This window comes from Thalia democratica, chromosome 3, assembly GCF_965202585.1.
Source record: "Thalia democratica chromosome 3, ktThaDemo2.hap1.1, whole genome shotgun sequence".
In the NCBI taxonomy this organism is placed as follows: Eukaryota; Metazoa; Chordata; class Thaliacea; order Salpida; family Salpidae; genus Thalia; species Thalia democratica.
Window position 1 is genome coordinate 49,098,047 of NC_139167.1, and position 22,826 is coordinate 49,120,872.

The 22,826-nt window shown below is 24.3% G+C and overlaps 1 protein-coding gene across 1 annotated transcript; it reads right to left on the reverse strand.

Moving 5' to 3' along the window:
• Positions 1-349: 349 nt before the first annotated feature.
• On the reverse strand, positions 350-10,320 carry LOC145831663 (acyltransferase PGAP2-like). Its single transcript, XM_082938975.1, has 5 exons — positions 10,128-10,320; positions 6,779-6,937; positions 3,628-3,733; positions 1,029-1,229; positions 350-690 (listed from the first exon to the last, which is right to left on the reverse strand). Exons 1-5 carry the CDS (start codon positions 10,290-10,292, stop codon positions 560-562), a joined length of 762 nt encoding a protein of 253 aa, XP_082795101.1. The 5' UTR covers positions 10,293-10,320; the 3' UTR covers positions 350-559.
• Between the last annotated feature and the right edge of the window lie 12,506 nt (positions 10,321-22,826).

The following is a 22,826-nucleotide window of genomic DNA, read 5'->3' on the forward strand; positions in this document are numbered from 1 at the left end:
TAACAAACACTTGTCTGTTGACAATTTAATTAGTAAGAAAGATGATCAGAACATATAAAAGGTTTCTAATAAACCTAAATAAAAAACTTTAATGTCACTATAAAAACATACTTTTATATATATGATTTTCCAAATTATTACAGGTAAGGTCAAAACTAAATTATCTAAAATACGAACAATTTAACTATAATAAAGACATTTAAATAAGATTAAATCTACATTTAATTTGATATTATAGACAAAACAGAAAGCAAAACCTAAATGGAACTGTTTAAATAAATTTCTATCATTAATACTTTATATTTAGTTTGCTTCGTTATGCTAGAAATTTATAGTAATCTAAAGAAGATATAAATGTATTATGTAAGCATTATATATGAAAAGCAAATAAATTATAGATTTTAAAACATTATCGTATAATACATATGATCAAGTAGTATACTCCTTTTAACATGTTAATTCGTATTAAAAACTTTAAAATGCTTTGTATATTTTTTCCAATAAAAAAATTCTTTTAAATAATTTCCTATTCTTCAATGTTTTAAAATAAACATATATTTCAATCCGTTTTAAACTCTTCATTGTCACAAATAACAAGCCTGAAATCTTCTATTTCATCAATAAATGTTGTATGGAACTCTACATTTGATAATATGATAATGTATTCACATAAAGCGAAAAATGTGTACACTGTAGAAAAAATATAAGAGAGTTGTATCAAAAACTTTTAGTATAACTGTAAAAATTAAGTGCTCATTCTTATAACTATTTATCAAATAAGATGCTTCACAAAAACTTGTAACATAGCTATCTAATCGTTTTTTAACAAATATTTTTGCTTCAGTGAAGTTCTTCAATAATTAACATTATCTATATGAAAAACAAAATTAAACAAGTTTCTTAGTATAAGAATTTTTTGAGGTTATAATATAACACCAATAAAATGAGAAATCTTTTTATTTAGGCATCAAGAAATATTTAACTATAATTTAGAAAACTTTATAACCTACAAATATTTTAAAACTTACCATATGGCTCGCAATACTTGTTGTGCCTATAAAAGAACCCCAATGCTGCTACAAACGAAATAATATGGACAGCGACAGTTAGTTTTCGTTTTCTTATTATTTTGGAATGCTTAAAGTCATTGTATCTGGAAAGAAGGCAAGTCAGTATCATGTGAGTCACACCACCTATCATGAAAATCGCAAATCCAAACTTGTGAATTTCTGTTAAAAATAAATAAAATATGTGTTTATGTGCAGAGTTTGAAGTTTGAAAGATGAATAATTCCACAAAAAGTAACCCTTTTTTAATAATAATAATCTAGTTAGGCCGTAACACATTTTAATTTTCAAAGTTTAGTTAATTTCAAATAGTAAAATAGGTTTTCAATTTCACTTATACATAAAATTAGTAAATAACTTAATATAATTTTTTTTTTGGTTTTTAAGGGACTAATAAATATTTTCTAAAGATCGTTAAATAAAGAGTAAACTAAAAATATAATATCGATAAAGATGAATGATTTATAATGCTCTTTATCTATACACTAAGTAAAATTTTGTTTACTAATTGTATAAATATCTTAATATTCCCTAAAAGAACTGATTAGAACAACAATTATTTTGTTTTATCAAAAAAAAATCGAAAACATGTCTATTTAAAATTTAATATGGTAACCAAGTATGTTTGGATTAATCAAGTTCGTAGCAGTTTTGTGCGTTTCGATTGTATGATCTAACTTATGTCTTATTTTACAATTTTTAATATTTAAAATTAATTACACTTTTTTTTAAACTTACAAAGATAACAATCCGCTAAAAGCGAAAATGTGTTAAGAACTTTTAGATTACCTTACAGTTGCTTTATACAAAATAATAAAACCAAATTAAAAAAAAAAACGTAGATGCATTTTTTTATTATTCTAAAGTTACTATAAAAGTTCATCATTTAATCATATTTAAACTAAATATCATAAAATTGAGAAGCTGTTTACAATGGAATGAATAAAATCATTAATTACTATTTAACTTAACTTTTTTTGAGAATTTATCTATTTTCTATCCGACAAAACTTGTACTGAATTATGTATGCTTTTCTAATTGATATTTAATACTTACAACTATATATACTACAATTTCGAAAAACTAAAAAATCTAAATATTTTATGTTTTAAATGAAATTATCGCAATTGTTAAATATTAACTTAAACTTCCAAAATAAAATAAAGCAATCAAAACACAATCTTTTTAATACTAATCAATACTTTACAGTGTAATGTAGTAGAATTTTGTTGAAATAATAAAATATTACAGGGTTCTTACTAGATTTCTTAAAATAAAATTTCCAACGTTCCCCAACTTAAGTGAAATTTGAATAAAAATCAATAACAATATAAGAGGCATCAAGTACTTCTAACCTGTTGAAAGGGCATAATAGAGAAAATTAAGAAGATTTTTTATTAAAATTTTGAAATTTAAAAAGTTATTATACATACCTCAATTCTTATTTTTAAATGACTTTTATATACGAAGTAAAGAAATAACTTATCAATACTAAAATATTTTTATACTTTTAGATAAATTAACTTGTTTTATGATATACCGACTTTACTTTTACTTTTGACTTAAATAGAAAATATTCATAATAAAATTAAAACTTTATTCTTTGTTAATCGCGAACTATTTTACTTAGTTTATAAGCCTAAACGATAAAGTTATACAAAAATTTTCAATCATTTTCAATAGCTAATGATGCTTGTTAAAAAACATATGAATACAATAAGTTAGTAGGAATATAATATTTCCAAAAACTTGTTAAGTATTTAATTTGCTGTCAAACATTTTTTTGTTGAACTAATAACAGAAATCCGAGGATTTTTTTATTGTGTATCTTGGAGTTTTTAGTAATTAAACCTGCATCATGAAAACCCGAGGAACTGTGTAATTAGTTTAACACAGAGAAATAAGCGCCAGTTCAATAAATAAAGTACTTTGCAAAAATTTCAAGTTTTATAGCGTACACAAAAGGTAAAAAAAAATTGCTAAAATTTTGCACTGGTAAAAATTAATATACACTGAATTTACAAAACAAGAACTATGTTATTGCTTGTTATTATAAGTTTAAACAAAAAAATGTTAGTAAAATTGTGTTAAGTTAGAACAGTCATAAAAGTGAAGAATCTAGCTGATAAAAAGGGTTAACAGTCAAATATGTCTAAAAACATCAAATTTAATTAATTACTAACATTTTTAAAAGTTTATACATAGTTTAAATATGTTACATTATGTGACAACTCTTAAAATGTGAAATATTCATTTTCATAGCAAAACTTTATACTAATAGTCTTTATCTAAAAGAGTTTTTTAATAAAAGCTGTCAAAACTATTTTTGAATTAATTACATGTTAATTTTACAACTAGTTTTGCAATATTGATATATTCAAATACTAACTTAACTTTTTGTGATCATAGTAACTGAACTAGAAACATAAAATTAATCATTTAAACCTTAAACTTAAATCAGTTACATAAAAGTTACTGAAATTTTCATAAAACTATTGAAAAAACAGCTTTAAAAATTTAATATATATTTAAATATCAAACAGTTAAATATTCAACATACTATTGTTCTCTTTTGAAGAAACTATTGTAAGTAGTAGTAATCCTGTAATTTCAAGGACATTTGAAAAAGTAGAAATGTTGACTAGCAATTTTTTCCATTCTGCTACCTGTACAAATAAACTATCTTTAAGTAAAAATATAAGTCTTTTATAGTGTAGATTTAAAAGTTCAGTTAGAAAATTTTAAAATCTTTTAGTACCTAACATATTACAGTACTTATTTCACAAACTAGTTTTCAATATAGAAAAAGTATTTACTTTTAGATAGAACTTTTTTAACACAAAAACTTTTAAGCTAATAATTATTTATTTTATTTCAAATTAAGATTTTTGAATAAATTTTTGAAACTAAAATAAAAATCTTAATTAAATCAAAATACACAAGAGTTCTTCTTAAATTTTAGAAAATCAGTACATAATACATTAACCAGTCACTCTTTAAGGTAAAAAGCTAGCCTGAGTGACCAAAAACAAGCATAAGTTAAACTTTTCTAGCTAGAGTTGGCCTGATTTATAAAAAAAAATATGAAAAATAGTATAAGTCAAAAATAATAATAAAAACTATCAATAAAGCTTAAATAACTGGATATATTAAGTTATTAAAAAAAGGATTCAATAAAAACATAATTTAAAAAAAATATATAATTTTAAGTAATAAAAACTAGCCTGAGATTTATAAAAATATCTAAACTAGTCTACGTTTTGCAAAAAAATTAAAGAAGCATGAATCAACCTAAGTTTTTCAAAAACTTTAAACAAGCCTGAGTGTTTGGCCTGAAGATCACTTATTTCGAAGTATAAGATTGATATATAATATTGTATATGTTTACTTAGTTATATAACAAAAAACAGTTTTTTACAAATGATTTATTTATGCTTTTGCATATAATCCTTAGAAAAACTTTTATTTATTAGAATTTTCTTTAGAATTCTAGAACTGAAATATTATAGATATTATGACGTAGAAATTATGTTTAAAATTTTAGTACAGTTAGCTGAAATTAAATAATGTTTTTTGTACTGTTGCGAATTTTCGAGCACTGCTGATCAAAACTTTGTAATAAAACTACAATAATTGCTCAGATCAAATTGAAAGACGAAGCCTCTAAAAATAATAAATGGTCGAAAATATTTTGAACATCTATACTACGTCATAATACCTGATCATTCGCAAAGTTTTATAAAAATAAGGTAAACATAAATAAAAATTGTTTTTTTATAAAATTACTAATAAAAATGTTTTCTTAAATTAAATTATGTAAAAAACTGTGTTAAGTTGTATAACTAAACAAATATTTAGCTAAAATTTTTAGTCAAGCACTATTGACCAAAACATTATAATAAAACTACAAAAAAATGTATATATATAACTTGATTTATTCTTATTTTGGCTAATTTATGTGTACTGTAGAAGTAAACTAGTAATCAGCAGTGATAAATAAAATTTTTAAGAGTATTTTTAAACATAAATCTAGAAAAGTGGTTTCAATTAATCAATGTATATTTAGCACATCTCTTAAAAGTTTTATGTAATTTAACAAAAAATTACTTAAAAGCTTTCTGGCAAAAATAACTTACATAAATTGTAAACCTGTTTACTTTTAACAACTTTTTTGTGAAAACTAAGATATATTTTAAAATGTATTAGATTATGTTTTTACAGATAAATTTTCCCTTTCTAAAGCTTTGAATAATAAATTCTAATAGCTAAAACTCGATAACTTATGTCTCTCTCTAAGGTTTAAAACAACTGATTTTTAAGCAAAAATTATTCAATTAAATCTATATATATAATAAAAATATATTTAATTATATAATAAACGACAGTTTTTTACAACTGTTTCATATGTGAGGTAGAAATATCTTACATAATCCTCAGAAAAGCTTTAGTTTATTGGACTTAAGTTAAAAACTTCAAATGTATACAAATATATAAATTCTAAAATAGATTTAAAACCATTCATCCGAGCTTAAAGTACCACCTTAATAATAAATCTTAAATTATTAAAACATTTTAGCCTAAATAAAGAAAAGATAAATGATTTTTTTCTCAAAAAATTTATAACGCAAACTAGCCTAAATTGGCGTGAAGTATAAAATTTAAACTAACCTAAACTGAATATAGTAGCAAGAAAGAGTTGCAACTGAGTTTTTAGAAAAAAAAAGCACAAAATGTAAAAACTATGTAACAAAATGTTTAATGTATTAGACAAAATAAATTGCAACAAAAATCTTTTTAAATTGATGAAATTTTACTAAGAAAAGTTCATATTATAAAAAACTGTATAATCTTAAAATATGATGTATAATTATAAAAATTAAGTCATAAATTTAATATATTGTATTTGTTATGCGTAGTTTCTTATTCATTATTATTTTGATTACATATTTTTTATTACCTACTTAATAAAACCTTTTAAAATAATTATAATTTTTATAAGTATAAAATACAAAAATATTGGTTAGGTTTTCGAATGTTAAAAAAAACGTATAGACTTTAAATAAAAATCAAATTACTTGTCTGATACACTTATTAAACTGTGAATTTTATATTCAAGTTTAGTTGATTGACAAACCAAATAATTTGTACTAATTATAGTATTGTGAAGTTTTTAATTTGTAGACTACAATAAAAGTTTTTGACTTAATAACAAGGAGAATAATATCACTTAAAATTTTAAAATTTAATTGTCAAAACAATGTTTTACTCGTTTGAAATAATCTAACAAGATCCTCAGTTGAATAAAATAAAAATTGTTATTTTTTTTAAAGTAGTGTAGTTCATTTTAGTGTAATAGTTACAAGAGTTTTATCAGTCAACTAATTGTAAGTATGTTTATTTATCTTTACTTTATAATATTATTAAGTAGCTTATGTTTTTTTAACCTTAGAATGAATTCACCTGTTAATATTATGATTTTGCTATATTTACAGTTTTAAATTATAAGTTGTAATTTGTTTGTTTGTTACATATAATTGCCAGCTTTATTTCAAGTTTAACCAAAAATTTAATTTCATGTTTAAATAATAATAAAAATACAGATTGTATTATTCAACTGAGGAAATTGTTTGAATTATTTCTCACGAGTGAAACATTGTTTTAACAATAAAATTTATTACTTGAAGTGCTTATTATAGTATAAAAATATTAACTCTAGAGTTTCTTGGAGTACGGATAGAACTGTATTTTTTCCAGTAAGCAAAAGCAATCATATATCTAGCTGGTGCATGAAGAGTAATGCATAATCTCCAAACGTATGAGCCTGGAGAATAACCAATCGCTGCACTCACTGAAGGCAGGTAATTGACCACCTAAAACAATTTTGTGTTTATTTTAAGTCAATAAGTAGTTATTTAAACTAGCTATCTAATTACCAAATTGTCATTAAAAGTTATTCAAGTTAAAAAAATATCTACAAAGTAACACAACATGTTATCATTTCATGTTATAACAATAGTTGTTTCGTTTGTAGGTAACAAAAAGGAAATTAATAAATAATTGGTCAAGTTTATAGAGACTGTTTATTCATGTTTAAACTTTGAAGTTTTACCCAAGTTTTAATTTTTATAACTGGTACTTAAATAAGACTTGAAACAATATTAAACTAGAAATAAAACAAGTCTTCTACACTATATTCTTAAATATATTGAAGTTTAAAAGTTTAAATATTTTGTAATTAAACTTATAACTTTTTAGTTACTAAAGGCAGACTTTATTAAAAATTACTCCAAATAGTTAAAAAATGGATTATACCACAATGTCTTTTACATTTTGAATTGGTTAATAAAAAATTTCAGAGTTTTAAATTATTTTTTTAAATACTATTAAGTTATTGATCAAAATAATTTTTTATTTTAAAAACTTTAAGATTATATTTTTGATTTAATTGGTCATTATTTTAAATTATATTTTGTGATTTTTTAAGTATGTTTTTAAAATGACTTGAACTTCGTTAGTACACTGTTATAATTTTTAAGATAATATTTGAATTTTGTCTTATGTACAGCATATCAGTGATATAGCCTAAGTCAAGCTCCACACTATTAAAATATCTGTAATCACCAGTGTTACTCGACAGTAATTCATAGACCAAAGAATTTGAAGTGAAAAGAAATTTTAATCTCTCTAATTCAGTGTTTCCCAAATTATTTTCAAATGGCCCCCTGTAATTAAAAAAGCAATGACACCCTCCAACAAGATTACTCAAAAAACTACTATTGAAAACACCTAAGACCTTTTTATTTTTTTTTCTTCATCAGCAACTCCAGAATATCTAGTGTAAGTTTCAAAACTACCATTAAAAACACCTCAGACTTTTTTTTTTGCTCTTCATCAGCAACTTGAGAATATCTAGTGAAAGTTTCAAATTATGACCTTATGGCCCCCTGTTGCTTCTTTACTTCTCATGCCCCCCTTTGGCCCTTTGCTGCTCATAGCCCCCTGAATATCTGTCATGGCCCACTTTGGGAAAATCTGATATAATTGTAAGTCATAAAAGCTTGGCTATACTACCAGTCCAATCTTTGTATAACTTAACCATTCTTAAAAGAAAAACATTATATAGTTTAACTAAATAAACTTTATAAGCTTGCCTAACTCAGCACATAGACAGTAGGCACAATTGTTGCACCATGACAAAAAGAGATATTATGCACCTTTAATATTTTACTACCATAGCTTGAATCAGAAACTATTTTATTAGCTAAGTTTCTTTTTTTTCATAACAGTTGTCATTAGAAGTTAAAAGAAACATTACTTAAATTTTTATAAATATTTACAAATAACATCACATGAAATTTGACAAGCTGTAACGTTCAATAATGTTAAATCAAAAAAATAATGATGAGTTGATTGTAGCTGGTGAAAAAAAGCTAAATAATTGTCTGTATTTGGCAAAAGATTATATAAATGTTAAGGGCATAGGGGGATAACCACCATTTTCACAATTTAGTCTTGTTTAATTGAGTTTTAACTAGGCTACAAGTTGCTTCTTACAGTTTTTTAAAACTCAAATTAAATTTTGAGATATAGCTGGTCAAAGTCGGAGACTACAATATGTTCCTTTTAGGAGGCACAAACTAAAACTGCAAATAGCTAGAAATCACTAAAAACCTATCTCCTACGTTTTTTGAGATAAATACCTCAAACTTTCAGGAAATGTTCCTTACAGTATTTAGAAAATTCTGTCCGAACAAAACTAAAAATAATTAAAATAATAAAGTTTATGACCAAAACAAAAATTTTTATTTTTTTATTTCAAAAAAACTTCTTGCGACAGAGCTTTATAAATATTTCAAGGAACGTTTGCTGAAAGTGTGAGGTATTTATCTCAAAATTGTAGGAGGAGATAGATTATTAGTGAAATAGTCTTTTTTTGCCGTTATAGTTAGCTCCTCCCTATGCCCTTAATCATAATAAACTTTTTTAATAACTATAAAATTTTAATTTAAAAGACTCAATATTAAATTTACTTGGAAGCTGTTTAAAAAATAGAAGTCAATTAAATGTGATAAATAGTTTGTATATGAGTATGAAGTTAAAAATTTTTGATTACCCCAGGATTCTTGTTTAGAATCATTGTTGTTTCTTGAGTTTAAAATGACATATTTTCAGCAACATATGTTAATGTGAGACTATTTACTGATGATATCTGCTTAAGTTTGCAACATAGTGATCCTGAACATGTAGATAGAATCATAGAGGTTTTTAAATTGATGAATTTTGAATGATAAGAGTCTGTGAACTATTCTAGAATAAAAAAAAACCATCTTAAATCAAACTTCAAAAAAGTGTTATTTTAGTGTAATGAATAGGTTGTTATTGATCAGAGAGAAATTATGAAGTATCTGAGTATTGTTTTAAATTTAAAACTAATTAGAGGTCCCATTTAAGGTGCCTCAAATTAGAGCTTTTTCAAATATTTTTTGTCTAAAATAAAATACTTTTTGAATATAATAATTTAAAAATAGGTCTATTATAGTTTGTTTTATCCTTACGTTTATCAATCTGCTTTGGGATTACTATTGTCTGGAGTAAACAAAAATGAATGTTGAATATGTTTGTAGTATGTGTGCTTCAAACCTCAACAAACCCCTTTGTATATAAAGAGTTATCTGCTAAAACTGAATGAGCTGTTTGATTTACAAGTCTGTGTAAAGCAGCAGTGAGGTTATGGACAGTAAGTTGCTTAAGTTAAAATGGAATGATAGTTCAATAGATTTAAAAGGACTTGAAATTTAAAAAAATTACATAAATGATAAAAATATACAACTCTGAAAAGTGGACAAGAATCTGCGGTTATTAATTGATGTTAAAAAAGACATCAAATGTAATATAATTTTAGCTTATTATTGGTGCAACAAAGTAATTACCAAATCTGCTTCAGAATAATTAAAATTACAAAATTGAAAAACAAAAATTATTCAAATTTGTAGATTTTGTTTCAATATTCTTTAAAATACTTATAAAATATTAAAATATAGTAGTATGAACAAAATATACCCCGCAGTGTGTTTGTGTAGCCTTAGTCCAGTTGAATACAGTTGCCCAAAAAACTCCAAAAAAAAGTGCAAAGTTTGGTAAAAATACTATAAGCTTTTTTAGCTTTTTAATTTCTAAATTAAAGAGCATATTTGGAACTGCACCTGACAGCAATCCTAAATCCATTTTGATTTAATCTATATCTGAAACTTTAAAACTTTCTCATTACTTACAAAATTTTTATAATAAAACTATCAATAATAAGATTTTGTAGTAGGGGAATTACAAACCTTACAACTACTACAGCCAACCTTTTAGTGTAAGCCTTACACTGTAAGGGATAGTTTCAAAAACCTACAACGAATTTGCGTAATTGCTGAGTAAGCTAATTATTTTATTTTTATATTATTTTCAGTTTCAATTATTAAAACTTTTTTGATTTATTTTTAAAAGTTTAGGGAAGGTGGCTTAAGGATAAGTTTAAAGATTGTTTAAAAATAGAAAAATAAATAAAATGAAAATTATTGACTTGCAAATTTGCAAGTTAGTTGCAGGTTTTTGAAGCTACCCAGTGTAAGAACTTAAAATAATTTTTTATATTATCGATATTTGTGCGTATCAATATAGTGAACTACGTGTTTATGTACTATATACCAGGGGCGTGTCTAGACTCTTTTCAGTGGGGTTGCACAAATGTTTTGTTCAATATAAAAGTATTTTGTGCAGTTGCTTTTATTGATAGTTTTTAGAAAACTACTTAAATTTCTGAATTTTCTCAGGTACATTTAAATGTTTAAACTTTACACAATTTTAAAAAATACCAGTAAATCAGCACAATAGTCTTAATAAGTAATCGAGTTTCTTAACTTTTATTAAAATAGTTTAAGTCACTTCAAAATATTTTAATTTTTTTTTGTAAAAACAATGTTTTACTCGTTTGAAATAATTCAAACAAGACCCTTAGTTGAATGATAAGATTTTATTCAAATATATCAAAATCAGTAAAACATTGTTTAGACAATAAAATTATTAAATTTGAAATGATTATTCTCCTTCTTATTAAGTCAAGAACTTTTATTGTAATCCCTAAAGTGAAAACACAAAACGATTTTAAAAAAAAACCTAAGTTTTGTTATTATTAATAATGTGAAAATCTTGCCTTACATTGTAAAGCTAACATTTATAACGAAATTATTATACATAAGTAATTAAAAACGAAGTCTGTACTAATCATAATTTGTGAGTAACTAGCATTGATAATAGAAAAATGTATTTAGTGATAAGTTAAATAAATATTTAGTCAAGCAGTTGTAGCTTAAAATTATTTAGCTAAAAACCAAATTTAATTAAGAACAAACTAAAAACAGACGTGATTAGTTAGACAATTAGTTTACGACTTTATCAAAACAGTGTTAAAACAAAAACAATATATGAAGTAGTCAAAACTTTTTTAATTAGAAAATTAAATCTTTGGACCTTGGTGTTGTAAAATCATTAAAAAATGTTTTTTTGACATTTTTGATTGGCTAATTTTGATTATAAAGCTCATTTTGTAAAATGTGCAACTTTCATAGTTATAAAGTTTTTATATAGTATATACTTTTTATCTACAAAAAAAATAAATTTAATTTTTCTTGATATCAAAAAGTTTACATATATATATGACTTTTTAGCATAGTATTTTAAAAGAAAACCATACTCATATCAATACTATATTACGTTTATTCCAGTTTTTTCAGGGGTCGCTCAAGAAAGTAGTCAAAACACGCCTATGCTATACAAAATCAAACTAAAATAAGGGAAACATTTGGAAAGTTTTCTAACCTATTTTGGTTCAACACATATCTATCTGTTTATTCTTTGTTCTTTAAAATTATTTCTGCATAGTCTTAAAGCTTAAAAAATTCGTGTCTTATTTTTGATTTAGGGTTCATTAGGTCGTTGCTAAAGTTTATGGTGAAAAAGAGAAAAATTTATTTCTTTTATTTTAGTAGCATATCTCCAAAACACATACCATTTTTATCATTTTTTTATGTTGCTGGATCTAAAAATATTTAAAGAAAATTGAAAATCACTTTGCAGTTAATATTTTTTGTTTAACATGTTAAAATAGAAAAATAAAGTGTAATTCTACACTTTTAAAAATATGCTACAATAGCTAAGAAAAATCTATAGACCCTTTTGAAACTTCTGTGTTTTAGTAGCAATTTTTTTAAATAGTTATTGATAAAACCTAAAATAAACAATTTCCCAAACTTTTTTAAACTTTTATATAAAAAGTACAACACGAATCAAAAAGTTCAACAACTCAAGAATATTTTAATAAAAATTTATGGGAATTTTTTTTTGAGACATGCAACAAAAATTTTTAAATTATACTTTTTTTTGGCTCTGGACCGACCCGATAAACCCTAATTTAAAAAACTAAAGATTTTGTGTAACTAATTTAGCTATAACATTCTTATCGAATATGATTTAAAAAAAAAAGAAATACTTATGCGTTAAAGTTCTAAATTAAAAATAATTTCAATATTTCTTTTCTTTTAGAATTATTGTTTTATAGTATACTTTATAATGTAGCAGAGTTCCAAATAAAACTGTTGTTGTTATTGTATGTTTCAACAAACTCATTTTCTTAAGATCTTTATTAGCAAACTATTAGCAACGAATTTTGAACATCTAGTGTTTTTAGTAAATCGTATATAAAAATATTAACAGTTTTTTTAAGTAAACTAGTTAGTAAGTGAGACTAAAGAGTAATTACAACAAAAAAAATAGTATATAAACACAATTTACTTAAGTTTGACTATAGTATTATGTTTTTAATTTAATAGAACATCAAAGAATTTCTTACATTAAAACATTTGGTACCAAAAATAAAAAGAAAATATTTATACCTAGAAGAGTTCTACAAAGTTTATATTTATAATGTCTTAAGTACTAAACAGTTTAAAAATAATTTTGTTTAAAGCTTATATTAACTATAAAAACAGTACTTAACAATATAACATCAAATAGATAAAATGATACTATGAAGTTCAATTACTTTAAAATAATCCAAATATAAGCTCTTTTACCTTGGATTAGCAGTTTCATCTGATTTATTTAAATTAATTTTAAATATGATAAGCTAGTTACTTAGTGCTTTTAATTTAAACCACTTTTTATAATCAATTTTTTGTTTCTATAATCAGTTATAACGCTATAGTATAATTTTATCTATTAGCGTTAGTATATCTCAATTATCGTCAACATTAAGTGCATCAATTTTCTTAATGTATTTGATATATTTACTACAGTTTTTTTTCTAAACATAAAAAAGTTAACACAACTAATAAAAAATAAAAAACATGTAATTTAATTTAAAACTGATTTTTGTGTTAGCAGTTTGATTAGAATTAATTTATTAAAACAATTATCAGTTGTTAAGTTGTTTACTTACACATATAGTTTATATCTGTACTTTTAAGAAAATTTTGTTTATCTTCTAATCTTTAAAGTACAAATTTTTTTGAACTCCGTAGAGCTGTGCTAGTTCTAGCACAAAAAAAAGCTATATTTTAACTTTGTTAAATGTCTAAAGTTTTAAATGAATATGAAGAAATTATGTTTTGGTTCCTTTTTTAATTTAAACCGTGCTTTCTACGCTTATAAAGTTTTTGAACATTATTACTTTGAACTAATATTTAAGAGCAACGAAAAAACTGACATTCATAATTAAACTCGATGAACTTAGTGTGGAAAAGAAAATATCAGTCATCAAGCTAAGCACCACTAATTAATTTTAATTGTTTGAACTACTTACGTTAAAAAAGCAGTACGAATCTTACACCTAGAAAAACTTAAATTTTAAAATCAAGCAAAAAAGAGTAACAATTAAAAAAACTTGGGGTTAAAAAAAAACAACAAAAAAATTCCAAAGATATAATTTTAAACATACCTTTTGCTTTAATTTATAAAAAAATAAACAGACAAAATGATAGTTAAATGTTTAGTGCATCAGTTATTTAATAAATAAATTGCAGGCTTCTAGTTAATGAATTAAAAATCTAAAATTTTTTCTATAACAATTTAAACATAAAGTTTGATCATGCCACTTTGATCGTCAGATTACAAGCTTTCAGTAGACAAAGACACGGGTTCAGTATTTATTAAAGCTCGTCAGTCAGTCACATCCGAAAATGCCTTTAGTCATCAATTCACAAACGGTTAAACATATTTCATTATACCATTTGCCAGTATGATTAATGACATCAGTAATCTTATAAATGCCGTACAACTTTTAATATATTATACATTTGGAAATACAGCTAGTAAGCTCGTTTTGTAATGCGATAAAAAAAAACATCGGAAAAAATCTATTAAAACCAAAGCATAAACTTAATAGTTTCGTGAGATGTATGATCAAAACTTTATGCCAATTTGAGCTTGTCTAGCATTTACATAAAGTGTGTTTTAGTTTCTGTATTAAATTTATTTATGTATTAGATATATTCACTACGAACTGATTTCTTTTAACATGAACTGTGTATGAATTTTTTTTATAAAATTAAAACATATCTTGATACTTCAAATTTAAAACTAAATTTAGTAAAAGCAGTATTTTTTATAAACTTAAAGTTACTTTCGGTAAATAAATGATTAATGTAAATAAGTTAAGAACGTAAGTTATTAAGTAATAGCCATAAAAAAATATATTCAAAAGAATATAATCTACAAACTATAAGTTTCCAAAGTAGGCAAACTTTTAACCAAAAGTTATGTTATATAATTTTCAAGATAACGCTACAATATTAATTAACATCTTGAAGAAGAATTAGTTGAACTCTTTTTTAACATTTTAAAAAATCTGAAACTAATTTTCAAGTTTTTTATAAATTTACAACTATAAACAAATCGATTGTGTTGGCGGCTAACAAACGACAACTTACTTTAAAACTATATGATATAAAATACAATTGTAGATAAAGGTAACTCATATCCTTCACGTAGATGATTGCTGCGAAACGCCAGGTAATTCGTCTAATTAGATCACAAAATTGTACACAATTTATCTCTAAATGTTAGCTGTGGAAGTTGTAACATAGTCACATTCTACTTTTAACTTCGTAATAAGAAGCTTTTTTTTTAATTAGTTTAGTCCTTTTTTCTCAATACAAAAACTTTAAAGTTATAGCCATGATAGCATAAAAAGCTTAGTTTTAAGATGGTTTATTTCAAAAAAAAAGTTAATTTGGTTTCTTGAAGTTTAAGTTCTATAGCTACCTTTTTAAATGAAAAGAAGTCACTTTTGCACGGAGAGTAACTTTTTAGGTTAGGATCAGAGTTAGAGTCAGGATTAGGGCTACGGCTAAGATAAGAGTCAGTGTTAGGGTCAGGATAACTCCGTGCATAAAAGACTGCTTAAGCTAAAGTGACGTGACGGTTCATGCAAAAGTAACTTCGGTGCAAAAGTGATGCCGTTTTTAAGTGATAACTCGTTAAAAATGACAACTCATAAAAAGTGACGCCGTGCAAAAGTTACTACTCATGCAAAATAAACGGCAGTGAAAATAAGACACTTTGTGCAAAAAATACGCTTTGTATAAAAGCGACGCTCCGCGCAAAAGTGACACCCAAACCACCCTTACAAAACATCTAATAAAAGTAATATTAACATGTTTCGCATTCGCTTAGGTCAGGGTTCGGCAGCCTTATGTAACTCGCGGGCCAATTTTCTTAAGAAAAGTTGCTCAAGGGCCGCACTATTTAGAAAAAAAGCTTTGATTGCCAAATTAAAAAAAAAAATTTTTTAGGAATCAGTAGGAAAATATTAATTGAGATCGAAAAAGGATAAATTAAGCAATATTAGAGCACTAATAAAGAGTATTTATTGAATTAAGAGCGAGCCTAACTATAAGTTTTTATCACAAAATTTTAAATTTTCATTGTTTTCGAAATGTATATTTTTGGCTGCAAAGGAGTTCGCGGGCCGCGGATTTTGTCTTCGAGGGCTGCACTTTGCAGACCCCTGGCTTAGGTACAAGTAAATTAAGTTGTTTTAGCACTACTCCAAAATATCCCCAAAAAGCATTGGTGATTAGAAACTTAATTTATTGTACAACAATCAGCATGCATATTACAAAACAACCAACTTTAATGTGAAATATACATCTTATTTTACATTACTAACTGATTTGTTTGGGATCTTCATGGATAATATAAACGATGAAGACGAGTTTTTGATAAGAAATAAATATATAAGAAGGGGTTCAACTAAAAACATTTGGAATCCAAGACCCCTTATTCCACTTTCTAACATTTCAAGATGGGCAAAGCTTTTCAAGAGACAACTTGAAGAATGGGATAAATCTCATCCAACAAGTGGTAAGTAAATTTAAATTTGCATTAATGTGTCTTAACAGAAAAGACTAACTACTTTTCTAATTTAATTAAAGAAAAACCTTTATCCACTCAACTTTTAATTTAATTTTGTTTTTACAAAACTAAGGCCTTTAGTTATTTTACTTAGGCTGCTTGCTATTGGATAAAAATTTAAAAATAGATAACAAATCCAAAAATAATCGTGTATGTAAAATCTTAAAACAATAAAAAGTTCATAAGAAACAATTTGTTGAACAAAACTTCAAACAAATCTAAGACCTTAAAAAAAATAATCAGTGATTTCAAACTACTATTCATAGTAAAACTAAGATTCAACTTACAATAAAATTAAAACCACCTACTGTTACTGATAAATGACAAAAAGAGTAGTTAAGTTAAAGGGCAAAAATTTATAAGCATATCATTTTATAATTAAAATAAAATTTTATTATAAAAAACATAACTTCATTCTGTTTTCAACATCCAATGAGTTATAGGATAAATCAAACTTGTCTTTAACTGTAGTTTTGTTCGGTTCTTATTAACCTTAAAATAAATGTTGACATTTAGTTATTAATATTTTCATTTTAATTACTTGAATTAGGATGTTGATTTATTATACATAAAAGCTACAGAATAAATTTTATATAGTTTTGATATTCTTAAGACCTGTTTGATCAACTATTTACCATTAGTTAAACAATTTTTTTAACTCATTAACTTAACTAGATTTTAGCGTTTTTAAACAAATTCATGCAAATTTATTGTATATAAAATAAAGCAAAACTAATGGGCATTAGTTTGTTAAGGGCACAGGGTAGTCTATTTTAACTTTTACAAGGTGCTGTTATATTTTTACTTTTAATTTCGCTTTTAAGTAAACTAACTACAGTAATTGCAAGCTATTTCAGAGATATAAAGAATCAAAGTGGATGAGTTTAATAGGACTTTAAAATGATGCAAACTAAATAGACTAAAAGTTACTATTTCACTTAATGTGTTTAACCTCCTTCATTTTAAACTAATATTTTTTAAATTTACGCAGTAAGTCTATTCCTTACTTCAACAATTTAAATGCTGGAAGTATTTTAGATTTGAAACAGTAGAATTTTTTAACGATACCCAATTTTTTTTCTTAAATGTTTTATTTTTAGTCATTTGTAATTGTTAAACTGGATATAATTTTTCTGAAAATTTAAAGCTTTAGCCGCAAAACAAAAAAGGAAACAAACTTTATGTTCTTGAATTTTTAATGAAAATAGTTATGGTAAAATTGTGATCAATACATATGTTTTGGAAACTTTTTACATGTAAAAATATCTCATGAAAAAAAAATGATGAAAACTGGTTTATAGTTTATACTTGAAACTATTATATAAGAGTCAACGTTGAAATTTTTAGAAAAAATCTCTAACCCCCTTATGCCTTTGAAACATGAAAATTGTTACTTTGTATTTAAACTTAATGATTAAAATTATATTTCAATGCTAACAATTTTTTAAAACAAAATCTCAAGAGAAAATACACAATATATTCTACCATAAGCTTAAAAGAGAAACATTCTATGTTGTACTTAAGTTTTTTAATATCGAATACATTTTTTATACTTAACAAAATACTTAACAAAATACTTAGATGGACAACCAACTGCTTTTAAAGTAAAGCTTTGCAAAGACACAACATTTATGTATTTTTACAAATTTATAAGCTTAAAAAACTATGTTACATTTTTGATTTTCTTTGATAAATAATATACCAAATTTCAATAGCAGGAGAGAAAAATACCCTTTAAACAATAACTACCTAGCAAAAATATAATCTACTGAGCTACTATAAAAACAAACAACGTAACAAAATTTTATGTGGGTTCATCAAGCACAACATTCAAAATTAGATACAGCAATCATAAGGCAAGCTTTAACAATAAATAAAAACGACATTATACTCAGTTATCAAACTACATATGGGAGTTAAAAGACGCAAACAAAGACTATAATTTAAAATAAAAAATACTCTGCAGAACTAAATCATAATCGAAAAACAACAAAACATGCAATTTATGTAGCCTAAAAAAGTATGAAATCGAAAAAATTAAAAAAGAGCTATCACTAAATAAAAGAAAAGAAAAACAGCAACCCTGTCTTCACAATCAAAAAATGTATTTAAAAAAAAACGCTAATCAATAACAAAACTAACAACAAAACTAAACTAAACATATGAACAAACGAAGCAAAACAAAACATAAGTTAATCTTCACATAAGTTGTTTTTAGGGTTAGATAACTAAAATTATTCAATTTCATTTGAACTGTCATGATGTGTTTTTTTGTGATTCTTTAAAAAAATCTGCTACTTGCTATATATTGCTCTGATGAAACGTGTAAAACATTGAAACTTAGATAAAAAATACGAACATAAGTTGTTTTTTTGTAAAATAAATATCAAATATATTAAGTATGTGACTTAAGTGTACCAAAACCTTGATATTTAAGCTTTTATTTAAGTTTAGCAAAAAATACACTTTAAATGTGATTAAAACTTAAATTTGAAAAAGAATACTTTAAATATTAAAAAGTTGCATTATATGGTAAATTATTTAAAAACAAGTAGAGTTTCATTAATAAAGTTTAGGTATTCCAAAAAAGCTTTATTATAGTTGATAAAATCAGTACAAAGGTCATAGTTATTTTAAAAGTCTTGCAAAGTAATTATGAATTTATTAAATAATATTTAAATGTTGCTTGTTTTACAATAAAATACATGCCTTATAAACAAAAGTTTAATCTTTTATTTAAACGTTTATTTATTTTACTAGTTGTGCAAGGAAGCTCATCATTGGGAAAGGAGGCAAAATTGGTGAAAAGTTCATCTAATGGCAAGCACTGTGAAAAGGTTGGTGACCTTATGATGCAGAGCACTGTCCATCATGAGATTCCAAAGCTGAACTCTTATGCAGCCTGTGTTTGTTTTTCTTACTATAGAAAAATAAGTTAAAATTTAAGTTTAAATAATCAGAAAACCAATATTTTATAAAGTAAAAATTAAAAACAAGTTAAAATGTTAGTTAATGTGTCCGAGTATATTTTTATGAATAAATTTTAATTTATTGTACTATTATATACCATAATTATTTCAAAATAAGTTTATTAACACTAAAAATCTCATATACAAAGCTTAAATATCAATGTCTAGTTGTTGAGCTTTTGTTTTTCTGAAAATCAAGTGGTAAGGTAGTTTATAGCAGATATAGTTTTTATTTTATTTTTTATCTAAACTTCATTTTAAAATATTTTGATATTAATATGTTATTAATAAATTTAATAAGTTTAATTAATAAATAAATTTTAACAAAAGATCCTAGTGAAACAAGTTCACTGGAATATAAAATAAAAACAAATTATACAGTAATTTTTCTTTATTGTATAATTTGTTTTTATTATATATATATATATATATATATATTATTTTGTATTAAAACAGTTTTTCAAAAATCACTTAATTTTTTAAAGGTTTCACGAAGTAAAGTAGTTCAGAACATTTTAAAATTGAGCTGTATCATTTATAGATATAATTTTCTAAATATGATATGTATAAACAAAACTAAAAAAAAAGTTTTTTAATAGCAGACTATTAATGTCATTAAAGACTTATTTGATGGTTACAAATTAAAAGGTTTATTTAACACACTACTATTCCATCATAAGTCTGTTAAAATTATAATCTGAAACTTCCTTGAAGTTTAGCAAGTATTCGTTATCAATGAAAGTAATACAGATATTAATATAATAGCTTTGATTGAAATATATACTAAGCAGTTTAAAGGGGTAGATTCAATACTTAAGAGACACTAAAATAGGCTTTTTATGTAATGTTTTTTAAACTAAAATAAATGTTCTAAATTTTATACTTCAATTTGTATAAATTGTTTCTTTTATTTTTCTAAACAATTCAAGTAATTAAAACATCAATTGCTTAGGCTAATGAGGAACTTCCTTGTACAAGTAAGCTCCCACAGTTGTTGCCTACATCTGTTGCCTCCAAGCGTATCTGCAGCGTACCTGCTCCAACTATTGAGATAATTCCTCATAAGCGTCCAAGACAATCTTTGGATAAAATAAATAGGGTAAGTTATTTAATTTTTTCTAAGAGATATATACAAATAACAAGTAGTATATTAGTTAGTTATACTAGTATTTATCTTTATAAGTCCTAAATTAGTCATCTTTTTCTATACAGTAGGATATTTAGATAAAAAAACAAATTAGTCGAAGTTGAAAGAAATATGAATTTATATTTAAAAAAAATCAAAAATTTAATTTAAGAAACACTTGAATAGTTCGAGGAATAGCATGTTATTTAACTTTCAAATTACCACGTTTTAAATTTAATAGTTTTTAAATGGACTATTTGAATGTATAAGGACAAAAATATTACAACTATAAAAGCAAAAGTATGATATTGAATATTAGTAGTAGCTTTATTTCATTCTTCAATGTTAAACTTCAAACGTCTGTTGTTTTTTATGGTTATTATTTTTCGAGTTCATTAATTTTTAATAATTATTTGAAATAAGTAAAAATAAATGTTTGCTTTTAAAAGACAAAAGCCGGTTTTAAATATTAATGTTTTTTGTACAATTTTTGACATATAACTAAATATAATTTTTTTTAAATTTATTGTTAATAGGTTACTATTCTTCTACTTTTACGTTTAAAATTTATAACAAAGCACTACACACTTTGCAAACAGAAGTGGAAGTGCATTCATTGTGACAACAGGTACACTTCCAAGGACAACGTGAGGAGGCATGCATCTACAGCCCACAACCTTGAAAAGGGCTCTCATCAGTACTTAGTTGGTTTCAGTTTAAAAATCATCTTAAGCTTTTAAAACATAAGCAAATAGTTTTACCGTTTTTTGGAGTTTATGCTTATGATGTAAAGAAGAGCTGTTTAACTTTGTAAAAAAAACAAACATGTAAGAAACTTCGTTTGTTGTAGCTTGGTATAATACTTACTTTTATTTTTGTGAGCACTACTAAAATGCTTTTTTAAAACGTTTAAAGTTAAGTCTGAAGATATTTTTTACAGTTTTAACAACAAATAACTTAAAATTAAGATATTTTTTAAATTATTTAGAAATATTTTTAATTAAAAACGATTGTTTACATATGCAGCTGTTGTTTTTGAGCATACATCTTAATTTAATAACACTTTATTTTACATAAATATTTTAATTTTTACTTTGAAATGTAATATAAGATACAGTTTTCTTATGCAAGTAACTAAATAACTCAACTTAGTTAATGTTAAAATTTTTTTAAATTTTGTTCATATTGTAGTTATACAAATGTTTTATTTGAATTTTTATAAACTAGTTCTAGTAACAGAAAACAGCACTGAAAACATAGTAATATAAATAATTGTTTAGGATAAGTTTTAATTTTAAAGTTACTTGAACAAAAAAAACTTATTCAATAATTCACTAGTGAAATTTAAAAAGTTTTATAATAAAGAAGAGCAAATGGTAAGCAGCTGTAAAAAAGATTAATTTAGATTTCTTAATTGTTTATTTTTAACATTATTGCCTTTTACTTTTAACAAGTTAATTAACATTGTACAAATAATCTAAACCATTTTAATGTTCAGAATATTTTGACCATAAATTATTTTTTTTTTAATTTTAGTTTTTACTTTTTGCTCAAATTATTTGGTCCTAGGACCTAGTGCATGAAGAACCTTTCTGTTATCGAGTATCACACCACGAATCCCTTTTACTGTCTTTTCCAGGACAGTTAATCGCTCTTTATTATTTTTTTAAGCTTTTTTGTTTCTGATGAGCTGCGCTGCAGTGAAACGGCGTAATACAAATAAAGTAAAACAAAAAAACTAGTGTTATTAACATTTAAACTAAAGATGTTTTTCGGCTGAGTTGAAAAATATTGTTTTCTATTTATTGCTCTAAAGAGCCTATAACAAAAAGTGTGTAAAAACGATGTAAAAATTCTTTTTAAATGCAATCGCACTTTGGTGAGTCAGAACTTTGTTTTTTATTTTAAATACAAATGAAATAAATAAAACAGGACTGTGTTATTGAAGTCACAGATGAGGACATAAACTCTTATAATCAGAATGAGTTGTCAAAACACCATGGCTCGTTGACAAGTTCTAATGTCGTGAAGGAAAGTTCAAAACTTTATAAGGTTGGCGGTCGTTTGCGTAGTAAACAAGTTAAATAAATAGAATTAAAAAGCTTTTCCTTATAAAATAAAGTGTGAAAATGTTATGCATTAAGTAAAAAAAAAACAATTTTAAACTGAAAAATAAGTAGTTTAAGTAAAGTTAATATGAATATATTT